The 17,084-nt window shown below is 48.0% G+C and overlaps 1 protein-coding gene across 3 annotated transcripts in view; it reads left to right on the top strand.

The window, feature by feature from the left end:
• The window catches only part of UNC13B (unc-13 homolog B), a 763,085-nt gene that overhangs the window by 144,885 nt on the left and 601,116 nt on the right, over positions 1–17,084 (top strand). For all 3 annotated transcript variants that reach the window (XM_030192818.1, XM_030192817.1, XM_030192819.1), the window contains exon 5: positions 6,044–6,167. In XM_030192818.1, the coding sequence (XP_030048678.1) occupies positions 6,044–6,167 (124 nt within the window). The remainder of the gene's footprint in view (positions 1–6,043; positions 6,168–17,084) is intronic.

Genomic DNA, 17,084 nt, shown 5'->3' with positions numbered 1-17,084 from the left:
CATCTGTCCACACATTCACATCTCATTACTGCCTGCAGCAGGATACCCGACGCGACAGTCGGTTCGGGCAGTCAGTGCTTCAGAATCTGTTCTGGGTTTAGAATCCAACTCCACCCCCCTAGGCCCATGTTTTGTTCTGTTCCAGGCTGCACTCTGTTAGTTGGTAAATTGTTTAGGTCAATCTCAGTTATGTCCTCGCCGTTGCGAGGCTCAATTGACCATGGTTGTTGTTTTGAGTGAGCCTGGGGGCTAGGGATACCCCATCAGTGAGAACAAGCAGCCTGCTTGTCCTCGGAGAAAGCGAATGCTACATACCTGTAGAAGGTATTCTCCGAGGACAGCAGGCTGATTGTTCTCACAAACCCGCCCGCCTCCCCTTTGGAGTTGTGTCTTCCCTTCTTTTTGTCTTGCTACATATGAGACTGGCCGGCACGAGCCGGTTCGGGCGGGAAGACGGCCGCGCATGCGCGGTGCGCATCGGCGCACGAGGACTAGCAAAGGACTTTGCTAGAAAGTGTTCCGATTGGAGGGGCTGCCGCGGACGTCACCCATCATCAGTGAGAACAATCAGCCTGCTGTCCTCGGAGAATACCTTCTACAGGTATGTAGCATTCGCTCTGTCAAAACTGCACACAAATCACAACCAACATGAACACCAAAAAAGCTATTCATGATAATCTATTTCCTCCCCCTAATCTACCATGCTTGGACCACTCCCAACGTAAATAATAACTTACCCACAATACACAAACCCTACAGACAATCCACTTACAACTCACCAGAACAAAAGAATAACTACTAAAAGGAAAAACAAATACATATGGATACAATCAACAGAAAGAGAAGAAAGGAAACAAAATTAAAAATCAAGAAAACAGGCAACTAATAAAAATCAACACATCTGCGACCCAGACTGAATCGTACCATCCAATCCAACTGGGATACGTCAACGCCTGGTCAGTAGTAAACAAAACAGATATAACAGACTGGATCACCACGGACAAACTTGACATCCTGTTTATCACTGAAACCTGGATCCACGACCTTAAGGATCCCATAATCCTAGACTTATGCCCACCAGGATACAAAATTACCCACTGGACAAGAAACGGGAAAAGAGGAGGTGGTATAGCCATTATATACAAATCCGAATTCACTATTACCACCACAGCTGAATCCATCCTACCTGAACTCGAAATTGCATCGGTAAGAATCAATCACCCAAACCTACAGGAAAACCTGAACACAATCCTACTCTACAGGCCGCCAGGGAGCTGGCAAGACACTCAAACACTCCTTATGGACTTCATCTCGAACACATGCATCTCAACATCAAACCTTATCATAATAGGCGATATCAACCTGCACTTGGAAGATCTTACCTTAACAAGTACCCAAGAATGCAAGGAATTCCTACAATTATGGGATCTTCACGTACCAAATGCACAACCGACACACAAGAAAGGACACACACTAGATGTTATCGCATACAAATTCGATCCAGACCTAAACCTTATACTAGAAGAAACAAAATGGATACCCACACCATGGTCTGACCACTACAAAGCATACATCTCCCTCCAATGGAGGACGAAAACCACAATCAAAAAACAAGAATGAAAAACCTACACCACTTGAGGAAAAATAGACCTGGCAATATTGTGGCAACAGATTTACGAAAATTAATGGACAACAAAGACAGACACAATCAACTTCCTCCAAGAGTGGGACAAAAGATGCAAAACAATATTAGACATCGCCCCAATTCAAATCAGAACCTCACATATGGAGTACTCAATACCTTGGTTCAACGAAGATTTAAAAAAACTCAAAACACAAGTTAGGAAATTGGAACGCGCATGGAATAAAAAGAAAGACGAACCCACACTCAATGCCTGGAAACAAATCCGAAGAAAATGCAAATACACCATAAGATTATACTACAAAACCGAAATTGGACCAAATTACAAGGGGACACACAAACTCTTCCAACTTGTGAACAAACTAATAGACACCACACCAGTCACGAACAACAGCAAAGACATACCAGAAGCCGATAACCTCGCGAAGTACTTCAAAGAGAAAATAGTACAACTGCGACTAAAAATACCTGCCAGCCCTATCGAATACGCAGCTCTTCTAGAATGCTTGGACCCAGAACCTGGAGTATACCCAGCAGATAGGACCTGGACCGAATTCGAGCCACTATCGGAAGATCTCATTTCTCAAATGCTTAAAAGATTTGCCAAATCTCACTGCAAACTAGACATCTGCCCAAACAACCTTATGAAATTGGCCCCCCAACACTTTATAACAGATCTAACGATACATGTGAGTTACATGCTACAAAAGGGACTCTTCCCAAAGGAGAAAGGAAATATCTTACTCACCCCCATACCCAAGGATGCAAAGAAAAATGCGAATGAATTAACCAACTATAGACCAGTAGTATCCATTCCCCTAATAACCAAAATAACAGAAGGGATGGTCACCAAACAACTCACAGAATATCTAAACAAGTTCTCAATACTACACGAGTCCCGAAAGAGTACTAGTTACGCTCATGAATAAATTCAAACAAACGATTGCAACCGGTAAGAATATATTACTTCTACAATTCGACATGTCAAGTGCCTTCAACATGGTTGATCATGGAATCCTACTACACATACTTGAATACTTCGGTATTGGAGGCAACGTTCTTAATTGGTTTAAAGGATTCCTAAGTACATGCTCGTATCAAGTGACATCAAATTCGACTACATCAGCCACATGGACACCCGAATGTGGAGTTCCACAGGGATCTCCCCTCTTACCGACCATATTTAACCTAATGATGACACCCTTGACCAAACTACTATCTAAGCAAAACCTCAACCCATACATTTACGCTGATGATGTAACGATCTACATCCCATTCAAACAAGACCTAAAAGAAATCTCCAATGAAACCAACCAAAGTCTACATATGCACTCCTGGGCAGATGCCTTCCAGTTAAAATTCAATGCAGAAAAAAACCAATGCCTAATACTCACCTCCCAACACAACACGCGCAAATTCACCACCATCGATACCCCAAAACTAACTCTTACCAATTTCGGAAACCCTGAAAATTCTTGGAGTCACCATTGACCGGCACCTAACACTTGAGAATCACGCGAAAATTACGACCAAAAAGATGTTCCATTCAATGTGGCAGTTAAAAAGAGTAAAACCATTCTTTCCAAGAACCATTTTCCGGAATCTGGTACAATCATTAGTACTCAGTCACCTAGACTACTGCAACTCACTATACGCTGGCTGCAAAGAGCAAATACTCAAAAAAACTCCAAACCGCCCAGAACACTGCAGCCAGACTCGTATTCGGAAAACCAAAATACGAAAGAGCAAAACCCCTAAGAGAGAAACTACACTGGTTACCACTCAAAGAACGCATCACGTTTAAAGTATGTACCCTAGTACATAAAATCATCCACGGCGAAGCCCCAGCTTACATGTCTGACCTGATTGACCTACCACCCAGGAATGCAAAAAGATCATCTTGCACATTCCTTAATCTTCACTTCCCAAACTGCAAAGGCCTAAAATATAAACTAATGCACGATCAACCTTTTCCTATATGAGCACGCAATTCTGGAACGCATTGCCACGTAACCTAAAAGCGACCTATGAACTGACCAATTTCCGAAAACTGCTGAAGACCCATCTTTTCGACAAGACATACCACAATGATTAAAACATATGAAATCCCCACATATATCTAACAAGCATTGTTAAAAGTGCCTCATATTATATCTTTATCATTTCCATTACTATGCAACCCAAAATACTTCTGTAACACTAATGTCAACTCTCCTCTCATTTCCACTGTCCACTATATATTGTAAGCCACATTGAGCCTGCAAAGAGGTGGGATAATGTGGGATACAAATGCAATAAATAAATAAATAAAAATATTCATGCCTTGACTGGTAGCCAGTGTAGTATTTCAAGCAGTGAGGTTGCTCTTTCGTGTTTTGATTCCTTGAAAATCAGTCTTGCAGCCGTGTTTTGGACTGTTTGCAGCGATTTTAGCGTGTTTTCCTTGCACCCTACGTATGCTGCATTCCAGTAGTCTAGTTGTGATAGTATTGTTGTTTGGACCAGTATCCAGAAAGATTGTCTAAGGAAATAGTCTCTTATTCTTCTCAGTTTCCATAGTGTTCTGAAACATTTTGATGGTACTGTTGATATTTGATTGTGCATTGTTAGATGTTCGTCAAGAATGATTCCTAGTATTTTAAGTTGTGTTTTGATGTGGTGTATTTGTTGGTTGATTGTGAATTTTTGGTAGGATGTGGGGTTGTGTGAGCTGGATAGTATTAGGAAATTGGTTTTGTCTCTGTTTAGTTTGCATTTGAAAGTTGTTGCCCATTCTTCCATGAGGTCCTATCCTTTTTTTGTTGTTGTTGTTGTTTTGTCCTGTATGTTTGTGATATTGTTTTGGAAAGGTGTGGGTGACTTGTCTGCATATATAAATGGGTTGAAACCCATTGATTCCAGTTTTTTTTCTGAGTGGCACCATCATTACATTGAAAAGTATTGGTGATATTGGCGATCCCTGTGGTGCCCTGCACTCAGAGATCCATGAGGCTGATGTTTGGTTGGACATCTGTACAATGTAGGATCTGGTGTTTAGGAAGCCATTGGACCATGTTGCCACTGCACTGCTGATTCCTATGTTGTTGAGCAGTGTTGTCAGTGTGATGTGGTGTACTTGGTCGAACTCACATGACATGTCGTATTGTAGTAATACGTTTTGTCCTTGGCATATTATGCTTCTGAATTTCGTTATCAGGGTGGTTATGACCATCTCAGTGCTGTGTTGTGGTCTGAAACCTGATTGGGATTTATGAAGAATTGAGAATTTTGTCAAGTATTCCGTTAGTTGCTGTGTTACTAGACTTTCCATCGTTTTGGTCAGTAGTGGCATTGAGGCTACTGGTCTATAATTTGTGATATCACTGATCTTGCTGGTAATATTTTTTGGGATAGGTGCGAGTACTATGTTGCCTTTGTCTGTTGGAAATTGATCTCTTTCAAACATATATGTGATGTGTTTGGTTCGAGTACCTCATCAGTCTAGTGGGTTTTTCATCATGTAGGGCATTCATTTAGGCAGTATGCATGCACGTATATTGTCAATAGTGTCTTTACTGTGTGTAGTTGTGGTGGTTTGAACGTGGTCCATATTCTGTTTGCTGTGGTGTAGTTGTCATGTGTTTCGCAGTCCTGTAGGTAGTCTGTGATGTTTATTTGTAGTTTTGCAAAAGTTTGGTCTTGTTTTTATTTTGTTTTTGAAATATTGTTCAAGCTCTTCTGAAGTTAGTGGTGTTTCAGTTGTTGCCAATATGTTCTGGGTTTTTAGTAGTTCTTTAGTTCGAATATTTTGTTTCGTATTGGTCTGGTCGAGGTTTGTATATGTACTGTAGTGTTCTGCTTTCGCTTTCTTTATGTTGTTTGTTTATGTTCTTATGGCTTTTCTCCATTATAGTTTGTTTCTGGGGTTTTTTTTTTTTGACCCATGCTCTTTCGAATTTCTTACAAAGTTTCTTCATGTGTAGTAGGTTGTCATTAAACTAGGGACGTCATTTTGTGATTTTTGCGTGGTGCTAATTTGTTTAGTGTGTTCACTTGTTTCGTCTCAGTTTCTCATGAAGTGTTTATCCTCGGGTGGTATGTCATTCAGTTCATTTATTGTTGTTGTCCAGAATGTGTGGTTGTCTACTTTTCCTCTCTTTGTGAATGTATGTTGAGTTTTTGGCTCTTTTCTTGCCGCTTTCTTATCATTGTATTGTGAAAGTGAGCTTGCTGTGGTTTGACCATGGTACCTCTTCCCATGAGTTGGTTTGTTAATAAGTGGTTGCTACTCGTTGATAATCTGTGTATAGGATAGTAAACCTTAATGATTACTGACTAGTAGGTATGTTTGGAGACTAAGCCAAAATAAGTAAATGATGCTGTTCAGACAACATGATCTAAACAAAGACTTCTGATTTTTAGGAAGGTTCAGGGGAGTGGTCAGCATTAGAAGCAGAAGTTTTAATGAAGGATGATGAGATATGTGGCACCAAGAACCCAACGCCTCATAAGATCTTACTAGATGCAAGATTTGAGTTGCCTTTTGGTGAGTATAAATTTTAATTCTTTTTACCCAGAAATACTTTTTCAGTTTTCATATGATACCTGATCTATAATGCTTCATAATGATATAAAGAGTAATAGGTTTCAGTGACAAATGCATCACATGCACAGTGAGGGCAATGAGAAATTAACAGGGATAAGTAAACTGAAACAAGTGGCATATGAGTTTGGACCTGAAGCTTATTAGCTTTTGAACATAATGGACTAGAATTCTATATATCACGCCTAAATGTTCGGCACCAAAATGAAATTCGTTTAAGTGTATTCTTTTTCTTTTTCTTTTTTTTTCTCCTTTTTCTTCTTTTTTTCTTTCTTCTTTATATAATTAAATTAATTACCAGAGGTACTGATGCTAGATTTTGTAAGTTTGTTGTAACTTGAAACTGATGTCTGATGCTGTGCTGCTGGGTGGGTAATTAAAAGACTGATGTCTGATTCCTGTACAATTAATTTTCTATAATATTTTATATTTTGGTAAGTTGTTTAGAGAATAGCAAATCAAATGCGCAGCCCAGGACAGTAACCAGCTAAATTATTCCATAATTCTGCACCTGCAATAGAGAAGATCGTTTTCGTGTGTCAGAGAAGTGGTCTCAAATTGTTAGCTATTTGTCATCTCTGCTGGGAAACGTCTTAAGATATCACCATCTGGGTTATTGTGATGCTTAGTAGTAGTAGAACACTACAGAATGTGGTACTCTTCTTACCAGTGAGAAATTGTTACTTGCCAAAACCTATCGTACTGCAAAGCGCTGTATTCTGCAGTACTAGGTGGGTTCAGAGCCACCCTGTTATTGGCACTGGAGAAATAAGTTATATGAGCTTATGGCTTTGGAATGTAGAGACGCTCATCTATCCCTTAAAAGATGGACATTGTTTTTTTTTTTTTTTAGTGTGGGAGATATACTTTTATCATTGCCTGTGAGAGTGTGAAGTGGCATTTTTGATAGGTTGACTGTGTAATCCTGTTAATCGTACCTAGGTTTGTTATATCCATTCAGTTGCTGTCCTAGGGATTAGGGTGGGGGAGAGGGTTTAAGGGGGGAAGGAATGTAGTTTGGAGGACAGTCTTTGTGGGAAGTGGTTGTAAACCAGAAGGAGTGACTATACTGAATGCATTAATGTTCGGGGGGGGGGGGGGGGCTTTTTTGGAGTTGTATTCATGCACTTCTTTCTGGACCTGTTATTCTCTCTTTCTATAAAAATAACTTTTTTTTTTTTTTTTTTTAATTGAAAAGTCTTTATTCAAAAATTTGGAGAAAAAACAAAGTATAAACATTGCAGACGCAGCCACATTGAAACAATAAACCAATAATCAAGTAAAGTGTATATAGCGCCCATGAGTGCGCACATCTCCAATAGATGTTAGTACTCATTATACCTCAATTTTTAGAAAAGTTTCATACCTTTTATCCCAGAAAACCCACCCTAATGAGAAAATAGAAGAAAAAAAGGAAAATAAATACATATTTCCTCTCCCCCTAACTTATATACTTCAACAAGAACAATTATCCAAGAAGGGGTGCCAGACAGCCTCCCATTTAAGTACAGTTTTGTTACATTGAGCCCAAAGCCTCTCCATTTCACACATGTACCAATGCTTATTAAGCCACTTAATAATAGAAGGAACCTGCGGAGACTTCCATGAAGCTGCCAAAGTAACCCTGGCAGCCAACATAGCATGCCGGACCAACAAAGATTGAGAAGTGGTCAGGCCAGGAGGTTTCTTTGGAAAAAGGAAAAACTCAGGAGACCATTTTATTGGCTTGGAGAGCCACCTCTGGATTCTATAATGCACAGACTTCCAGAAGGCTTGAACTTTAACACAAGTCCACCAAAGGTGCCCCATGGTGCCGTCCTGCCCACAACCTCTCCAGCACAATAAATACACCTGCAGGAACATATGATGAAGGCGAACAGGCGTCAGGTACCATCGGTACAAGAGTTTTAGTGCATTTTCTTTGAATGGGATAAAGATAGAAATCCGAGACAAAGCACATTCCATAAAATTCCAGTCATCATCCTGCAATGTCACTCCCAGCTCCTGATTCCAGCGCTCTCGATACTCATCTGAGGTCTGAACCTGCCAACGCTGAAAGGAGTGCAAACAAAAGATCAAACCCTTCGACCCTTTGGAAACCTCACACAAGTCTTCCAAAAAAGACTCCTCTCGCAAAACCTTTGCCTTTATCTTCCCAGCTGAGAGAAAGTGCTTCACTTGCATATAGGCAAAGATGTCTTTAGGTGAAATGGAGTACGTTTCAATCAAGCTTTGGAATGGAATAAAGGCACCCTCGTCAAAAAATTGACCCCAAGATTCTAGGTCTGCTGCAGCCCATCTGGAAAAAGTTCCCACTCCCAAGGCCCGGGGAAAGAGGGGATTATTACTTACTGGTGTAAGCTTAGAAAATATCAATTCCTTATCAGCAGCAGATGAATCCATTATGAATGGGTTGTGTCCACCTACCAGCAGGGGGAGATAGAGAACACTGAAAACCATAGTGCCTACAGGACGGCTAGCTCCATCTACCTATCAGTATTTCTTTATCTCCCAGCAGGGTTGGACGCAGCTTCTTCAGCTCTTCCAAGTTTCTGCCTGGGGTGGCTCCTGTGCTTTTGCCAGTTGTAGCAGGGGTGTTGTGGCTAAATGGAGCCCACTTTAAAGGCACACATAGGTTCGCCCTTTCCCTGCCTTACCCTCCCCCCTGTGTGGATGCAGGCATATAGGTTCACCCTTTCCCTGCCTTTCCCACCCTCTTCTGCCTCCGAGTGCCTCTGTAGCTGTTTGCCTCCAACTTTCCTCACAGCGTTAAAAAAAAACAAAACGTGCTTTTCAGTGCTGCTATTTCTGAGGCTTTTCCTGACTGTTCAGCATGACCGGAGCTCGTGGACTCGGTCCTTTGAGGTAAGAGCGGTACTGAGCTCATCCGGGGAGGGCCCGCGGACGGCGTTCCGATCGGGGTGATTTTGGCGCGAAGCCGCCATTTTTCAGCGATGGCTGCTGAGGGAGTTAAGCGCTGTTCCCGTTGTGGCAAGCGCAGATCAGTGCGGGGCTCTGTAAAACATGCTGTTTAGACGGTAGAGCCAGTACGAGCATGGCGAGCGATGATTCTTCCTGCTCGATGGAGCTGGCAGCGGGCGCCATCTTGGAAGCACCGCATGGCTCGACCCCCCTCGGTTGCGGAGGAGTCTGAGAGCAGAGGGGCGCCTCGGGCCGAGGCTACCAGAGGAGCTCCGTTCCCCATGACTCCTAATTCGGAGACGGGAGGTCAGGGCGAGTTTTTCTCCCCCGAGTTTGTGCTTATTTTACATAAAGCCTTCATGCTGAAAAGAGCTCTGCCGCAGGTGTCTGACACTGCGTTGCTACCTTGTCCCCCTCCGACTGATGATGGCCCGGGGCTGATATCAGACGTGGATGCCCCTGAGTGTTGTATTCACGCTAAGCATAGACGGGTAAATTCCCCGTCGGAGAGTGGTGCGCCCCCCTTCCCCCCCCCCCCCTCCCCCCCCCCCCGTGGTCGGGCTGTGGGGACTCAGGGATCTGGTAGGCCTTCGTGGTCTGAGGAGCCAGAGGAAGGTGCCGGTTTGCCACTGGATCTGGATGATCCCACTGCGGTTTGGATTTTCCACCGCGATGAGCTGCCAGTACTTATCTCTGCCTTACAGGCCCTCTCTATTGATGACCCTGTTCAAGGCGAGGCCTCCTCTGGTAATCCAAGGATGGCAAGTTCTAAGATGCCTGCTTGTGCCTTTCCTTTGCATGACTCCATCCAAGAGCTTATTTCTGCCCAATGGGCTGACCCCGAGGGGCCCTTGAAAGTGCCAGGGCGATGGGGCATCTTTACCCTCTGAGTGAGGAGCACTTGGCCCGTTTTGGGATGCCTAGTGGATGCCCTAGTCACGACAGTGACAAGAAAGACCACCCTCCCAGTAGAGGGAGGGGTCGCCCTGAAGGATATTCAGGACCGGCGGCTGAAATCAGTGCTAAAACGGTCCTTTGAGATTTCGGGCCTAGCCTTAAGGGCGTCTGTTTGCAGTTCTTATGCTGCTCGAGCCTGCCTCTCTTGGGTTATAACAGGCAGTGGAACAGCCCGTGGATGGTGCAGAGTCCCTCGCTGAGGTTGCATCGCGCATGGAGTCGGCCTTGTCATTTTTAGCTGACACCCTCTATGATCTGGTCAGAGCTTCGGCTAAACAGATGTCTGTGGCGGTGTCCGCCCGCCGCCTTCCATGGCTACGGCATTGGGCGGCTGACATGGCCTCTAAGCAAAGGCTGGCGAAGTTGCCCTTTCGGGGCCTTCTGTTATGGAGAGGAGTTGGAGAAGATTGTTATAGACCTGGGGGATGCTAATACCCAGAAGTTACCTGAGGATAGGCCGCGGCCTTCTTCCAAGGGTCAGTTGTTCCCTCCTCTTCCAGACCTCGCTTCCGTGAAGTTAGAAGGTATTGCCTGGGGCGCTCTGCTGGGTTTACTTAACGTGCTCGCTTTCAGCAGAGGAACTCCTTTCGCTCGGACAAACGCTCTGCCGCGGCAGGCTCAAGGCCAGGAGTTCAGGGCCATCCTCCATAATGATGGGACGCCGGTCCACTCCTCCTTTGCAGCTTATGAGGAAGCCTTTCCCTCTTTGAGTAGAGGAGTGTGGTAGCCGTGTTAGTCCACTCTTAAGGTTATCAATAGAAATCAAACAAAATAAAACATGGAAAAGAAAATAAGATACCTTTTTTATTGGACATAACTTAATACATTTCTTGATTAGCTTTCGAAGGTTGCCCTTCGTCAGATCGGAAATAAGCAAATGTGACAGAGACAGACACCTTAAAAGCCTGACTGCATCCTTCAAACAGGCTTCAACCCCAAAATAATCTCCAAGAATATTGCCTCCTCCCTCAAACACCCAGGGAGAATCTGCTACAGTACAAGGAGAAAAAATCCACAGACAGAATCCCCCTTGTAGTGACATACAATCCAGAGCTGGAAAAACTGAGGAAAATCATAAGATCTACAACCTATACTCCAGGAGGATGAATTACTGAAAAAGATATTCTCCGAGGACAAGCAGGCTGCTTGTTCTCACTGATGGGGTGACGTCCACGGCAGCCCCTCCAATCGGAAACTTCACTAGCAAAGTCCTTTGCTAGCCCTCGCGCGCCCGCGCGCACCGCGCATGCGCGGCCGTCTTCCCGCCCGAAACCGGCTCGAGCCGGCCAGTCTTCTTTTGTCCGCACTCGGTACGGTCGTGTTTTCGCCGTGTCGAGCCCCGGAAAGTCGACCTCGCGCGTCCAATTTGTTTTGAACGTGTTTTTTTTCCTTCGGGAAAGCTTTGTCCTAGTCGGGAAGTGCTCCGGAAACCCCCCGCCGGGTTTCGTGTAAATCCTCCCCGTACTTCCAGCTTTTTTGCCCCGGTAAGTTTTCTTTCGTCGTCGGGGTAGGCCTCTTTTCGGCCTCGGTCGAGATTTTTTCTCCCTCTAAATTTGGTGCTTCAAATTTCGCCATTTCGGCTTTTGATTTCGCCGGCGTGATTTTTCCGCCCATGACATCGAAGCCTTCCAGCGGCTTCAAGAAGTGCACCCAGTGCGCCCGGGTTATCTCGCTCACTGATCGACACTCGTCGTGTCTTCAGTGTCTGGGGGCCGAGCACCGCCCTCAGAACTGCAGTCTGTGTTCCCTGCTTCAAAGGCGGACTCAGGTAGCGAGACTAGCCCAGTGGAACGTGTTGTTCTCGGGCTCTTCGTCGGCATCGGCACCGGGATCTTCGAGTGCATCGACGTCGTCAGCGTCCAGACCATCTTCCTCGGCCGCCCCTGCATCGAGTGCATCGAGGCATCGGGCCTCTGCATCGGCGCCGAGACATCGGATAGCTGCATCGACGTCGGTGGTACCAGGACCTCATCTGCTGATGTCGTCGGACGGTGGTGCATCGGGTGGAGTGCAGGTGAGGGCTGTCCATTCCCCTGCTGGTGGCGGTGAGCCCTCGGGTGGGTCTCCGCCTACCCTGAGGGCTCCTGCGGTACAGCCCCCCCGAGATCGACCTTCTTCAGTCTCGGCCCCGAGGAAGCGACGGATGGATTCGACGTCCTCCTCGTCGGTGCCGGGGAGCTCCGGTGACATGCTTCGGAAGAAATCGAAGAAGCATCGACACCGGTCTCCTCCCCGTGTCGGCACCGAGAGCTCTGGGTCGCCGAGGGATTCGGCACCCAGCAGGCATCGGCACCGAGAGGACCGCTCACCCTCTGTTCAGGAGGTGTCGATGCGCTCCGCTCTGGACAGCCCGGAACAGCCTCCACGCCCGGAACAGGTACTGACGTCGACGCCTGCATCGACCTCTCAGCCTTTCTCTGCAGCCGCTCTAAACGAGAGCCTCCGGGCCGTTCTCCCAGAGATTCTGGGAGAGCTGTTGCGCCCTACCCCTCCGGTACCGGCGGTGCTTGCGCCACCGGTACCGTCGAGCGTGGCGCCGGCTGGCCCATCGCCCAGGTTGAGGTCCCCGACGTCGGTACCGCGTGCGGTACCGACCGCGGCCACCTCCCAGGAAGGCTCCCCGACTACGTCGGCGGAGGGAGCTTCGCCGATGCGGGCGAGGGAGTCTACCTCTCGACGCCCCCATCGTGGACGGGGTTCCACGGAGTCGAGCAGGGCGAGGTTGCAGACACAGGTCCGTGAACTTGTGTCTGACACCGAGGGTGAGGCCTCGTGGGAGGAAGAGGAAGATCCCAGATATTTCTCTGACGAGGAGTCTGAGGGTCTTCCGTCTGATCCCACTCCCTCTCCTGAGAGACAGCTTTCTCCTCCCGAGAGTCTGTCTTTTGCCTCCTTTGTCCGGGAGATGTCTACGGCCATCCCCTTCCCGGTGGTTGTGGAGGACGAGCCCAGGGCTGAAATGTTTGAGCTCCTGGACTATCCTTCTCCACCTAAGGAAGCGTCCACTGTTCCCTTGCACCATGTCCTGAAGAAGACATTGCTTGCGAACTGGACCAAGCCATTAACTAATCCCCACATTCCCAAGAAGATCGAGTCCCAGTACCGGATCCATGGGGACCCAGAGCTGATGCGCACTCAGTTGCCTCATGACTCTGGAGTTGTGGATTTGGCCCTAAAGAAGGCTAAGAGTTCTAGGGAACATGCTTCGGCGCCCCCGGGCAAGGACGCTAGAACCTTAGACTCCTTTGGGAGGAAGGCCTACCATTCCTCTATGCTCGTGTCCAAGATCCAGTCTTACCAGCTCTACACGAGCATACACATGCGGAATAATGTGCGGCAGTTGGCGGGCTTGGTTGATGCTCTTCCCCCTGAGCAAGCCAAGCCTTTTCAGGAGGTGGTCAGGCAGCTGAAGGCGTGCAGAAAATTCCTGGCCAGAGGAGTTTGACACTTTTGATGTTGCGTCCAGGGCCGCTGCTCAAGGTGTGGTGATGCGCAGGCTCTCATGGCTGCGTGCCGCCGACCTGGAGAATAGAATCCAGCAGCGGATTGCGGACTCGCCTTGCCGTGCGGATAACATTTTTGGCGAAAAAGTCGAGCAGGTGGTAGAGTCTCTCCACCAGCGGGACACCGCATTCGACAAGTTCGCCCGCCGGCAGCCTTCAGCTTCTACCTCTACAGGTAGACGATTTTTCGGGGGAAGGAAGACTGTTCCCTATACTTCTGGCAAGCGTAGGTACAATCCTCCTTCCCGACAGCCTGCGGCCCAGGCTAAGCCCCAGCGCGCTCGCTCTCGTCAGCAGCGTGCGAATCAGCAAGGCCCCGCGGCTCCCCAGCAAAAGCAAGGGGCGAGCTTTTGACTGGCTCCAGCAGAGCATAGCCGACATCCAAGTGTCAGTGCCGGGCGACCTGCCTGTCGGAGGGAGGTTGAAAGCTTTTCACCAAAGGTGGCCTCTCATAACCTCCGATCAGTGGGTTCTCCAAATAGTCCGGCAAGGATACACCCTCAATTTGGCCTCACAACCTCCAAATTGTCCACCGGGAGCTCAGTCCTACAGCTTCCAGCACAAGCAGGTACTTGCAGAGGAACTCTCCGCCCTTCTCAGCGCCAATGCGGTCGAGCCCATGCCATCCGGGCAAGAAGGGCTGGGGTTCTATTCCAGGTACTTCCTTGTGGAAAAGAAAACAGGGGGGATGCGTCCCATCCTAGACCTAAGGGCCCTGAACAAATATCTCGTAAAAGAAAAGTTCAGGATGCTTTCCCTGGGCACCCTTCTCCCCATGATTCAGCAAAACGATTGGCTATGCTCTCTGGACTTGAAGGATGCCTACACACACATCCCGATACTGCCAGCTCACAGACAGTATCTGCGATTTCAGCTGGGCGCACGCCACTTCCAGTACTGTGTGCTACCCTTTGGGCTCGCCTCTGCGCCCAGGGTGTTCACAAAGTGCCTAGCTGTGGTAGCAGCGGCGCTTCGCAGGCTGGGGGTGCACGTGTTCCCATATCTCGACGATTGGCTGGTGAAGAACACATCCGAGGCAGGAGCCCTGCAGTCCATGCAGATGACTATTCGCCTCCTGGAGCTACTGGGGTTTGTGATAAATTACCCAAAGTCCCATCTTCTCCCAGTGCAGAAACTCGAATTCATCGGAGCCCTGCTGGATTCTCGGACGGCTCGCGCCTATCTCCCAGAGGCGAGGGCCAACAACTTGTTGTCCCTCGTCTCGCGGGTGCGAGCGTCCCAGCAGATCACAGCTCGGCAGATGTTGAGATTGCTGGGCCACATGGCTTCCACAGTTCATGTGACTCCCATGGCCCGCCTTCACATGAGATCTGCTCAATGGACCCTAGCCTCCCAGTGGTATCAGGCCGCCGGGGGTCTAGAGGACGTGATCCACCTGTCCACGAGTTTTCTCGAATCCCTGTATTGGTGGACGATTTGCTCCAATTTGACTCTGGGACGTCCCTTCCAAATTCCTCAGCCTCAAAAAGTGCTGACCACGGATGCGTCTCTCCTGGGATGGGGAGCTCATGTCGATGGGCTTCACACCCAAGGAAGGTGGTCCCTCCAAGAAAGCGATCTACAGATCAATCTTCTGGAGTTGCGAGCGATCTGGAACGCTCTGAAGGCTTTCAGAGATCGGCTGTCCCACCAAATTATCCAAATTCAGACAATCAGGTTGCCATGTACTATGTCAACAAGCAGGGGGGCACCGGATCTCGCCCCCTGTGTCAGGAAGCCGTCAGCATGTGGCTCTGGGCTCGCCGTCAAGGCATGGTGCTCCAAGCCACATATCTGGCAGGCGTAAACAACAGTCTGGCCGACAGGTTGAGCAGGATTATGCAACCTCACGAGTGGTCGCTCAATTCCCGTGTGGTGCGACAGATCTTCCAGGCGTGGGGCACCCCCCTGGTGGATCTCTTCGCATCTCAAGTGAACCACAAGGTCCCTCAGTTCTGTTCCAGGCTTCAGGCCCACGGCAGACTGGCGTCGGATGCCTTCCTCCTGGATTGGGGGGAAGGTCTGCTGTATGCTTATCCTCCCATTCCTCTGGTGGGGAAGACTTTGTTGAAACTCAAGCAAGACCGAGGCACCATGATTCTGATTGCTCCCTTTTGGCCGCGTCAGATCTGGTTCCCTCTTCTTCTGGAGTTATCCTCCGAAGAACCGTGGAGATTGGAGTGTTTTCCGACCCTCATCACGCAGGACGAAGGGGCTCTTCTGCATCCCAACCTCCAGTCCCTGGCTCTCACGGCCTGGATGTTGAGGGCGTAGACTTTGCTTCTTTGGGTCTGCCAGAGGGTGTCTCCCGCATCTTGCTTGCTTCCAGGAAAGACTCCACTAAGAGAAGTTACTTCTTTCATTGGAGGAGGTTTGCCGTCTGGTGTGACAGCAAGGCCCTAGATCCTCGCTCTTGTCCTACACAGACCCTGCTTGAATACCTTCTCCACTTGTCTGAGTCTGGTCTGAAGACCAACTCCGTAAGGGTTCACCTTAGTGCAATCAGTGCATACCATTACCAAGTGGAAGGTAAGCCGATCTCAGGACAGCCTTTAGTTGTTCGCTTCATGAGAGGTTTGCTTTTGTCAAAGCCCCCTGTCAAGCCTCCTACAGTGTCATGGGATCTCAATGTCGTTCTCACCCAGCTGATGAAACCTCCTTTCGAGCCACTGAATTCCTGCCATCCGAAGTACTTGACCTGGAAGGTCATTTTCTTGGTGGCAGTTACCTCGGCTCGTAGAGTCAGTGAGCTTCAGGCCCTGGTAGCCCAGGCCCCTTACACCAAATTTCATCACAACAGAGTAGTCCTCCGCACTCACCCTAAGTTTCTGCCAAAGGTCGTGTCGGAGTTCCATCTGAACCAGTCAATTGTCTTGCCAACATTCTTTCCCCGTCCTCATTCCTGCCCTGCTGAACGTCAGCTGCACACATTGGACTGCAAGAGAGCATTGGCCTTCTATCTGGAGCGGACACAGCCCCACAGACAGTCCGCCCAATTGTTTGTTTCTTTTGATCCCAACAAGAGGGGAGTGGCTGTAGGGAAACGCACCATATCCAATTGGCTAGCAGATTGCATTTCCTTCACTTACGCCCAGGCTGGGCTGGCCCTTGAGGGTCATGTCACGGCTCATAATGTTAGAGCCATGGCAGCGTCGGTAGCCCACTTGAAGTCAGCCACCATGGAGGAAATTTGCAAAGCTGCGACGTGGTCATCTGTCCACACATTCACATCTCATTACTGCCTGCAGCAGGATACCCGACGTGACAGTCGGTTCGGGCAGTCAGTTCTTCAGAACCTGTTTGGGCTTTAGGATCCAACTCCACCCCCCGAGGGCCCTGTTTGTTCTGTTCCAGGCTACACTCTCAGTTAGTTGGTAAATTTTTTAGGTCAATCTCAGTTATGTCCTCGCCGTTGCGAGGCCCAATTGACCAATGTTGTTGTTTTGAGTGAGCCTGGGGGCTAGGGATACCCCATCAG

This window comes from Microcaecilia unicolor, chromosome 2, assembly GCF_901765095.1.
Source record: "Microcaecilia unicolor chromosome 2, aMicUni1.1, whole genome shotgun sequence".
NCBI classification, from domain to species: Eukaryota; Metazoa; Chordata; class Amphibia; order Gymnophiona; family Siphonopidae; genus Microcaecilia; species Microcaecilia unicolor.
The sequence above is the reverse complement of the archived record's forward strand: the minus strand, read 5'-3'. Positions and strand labels throughout refer to the sequence as shown.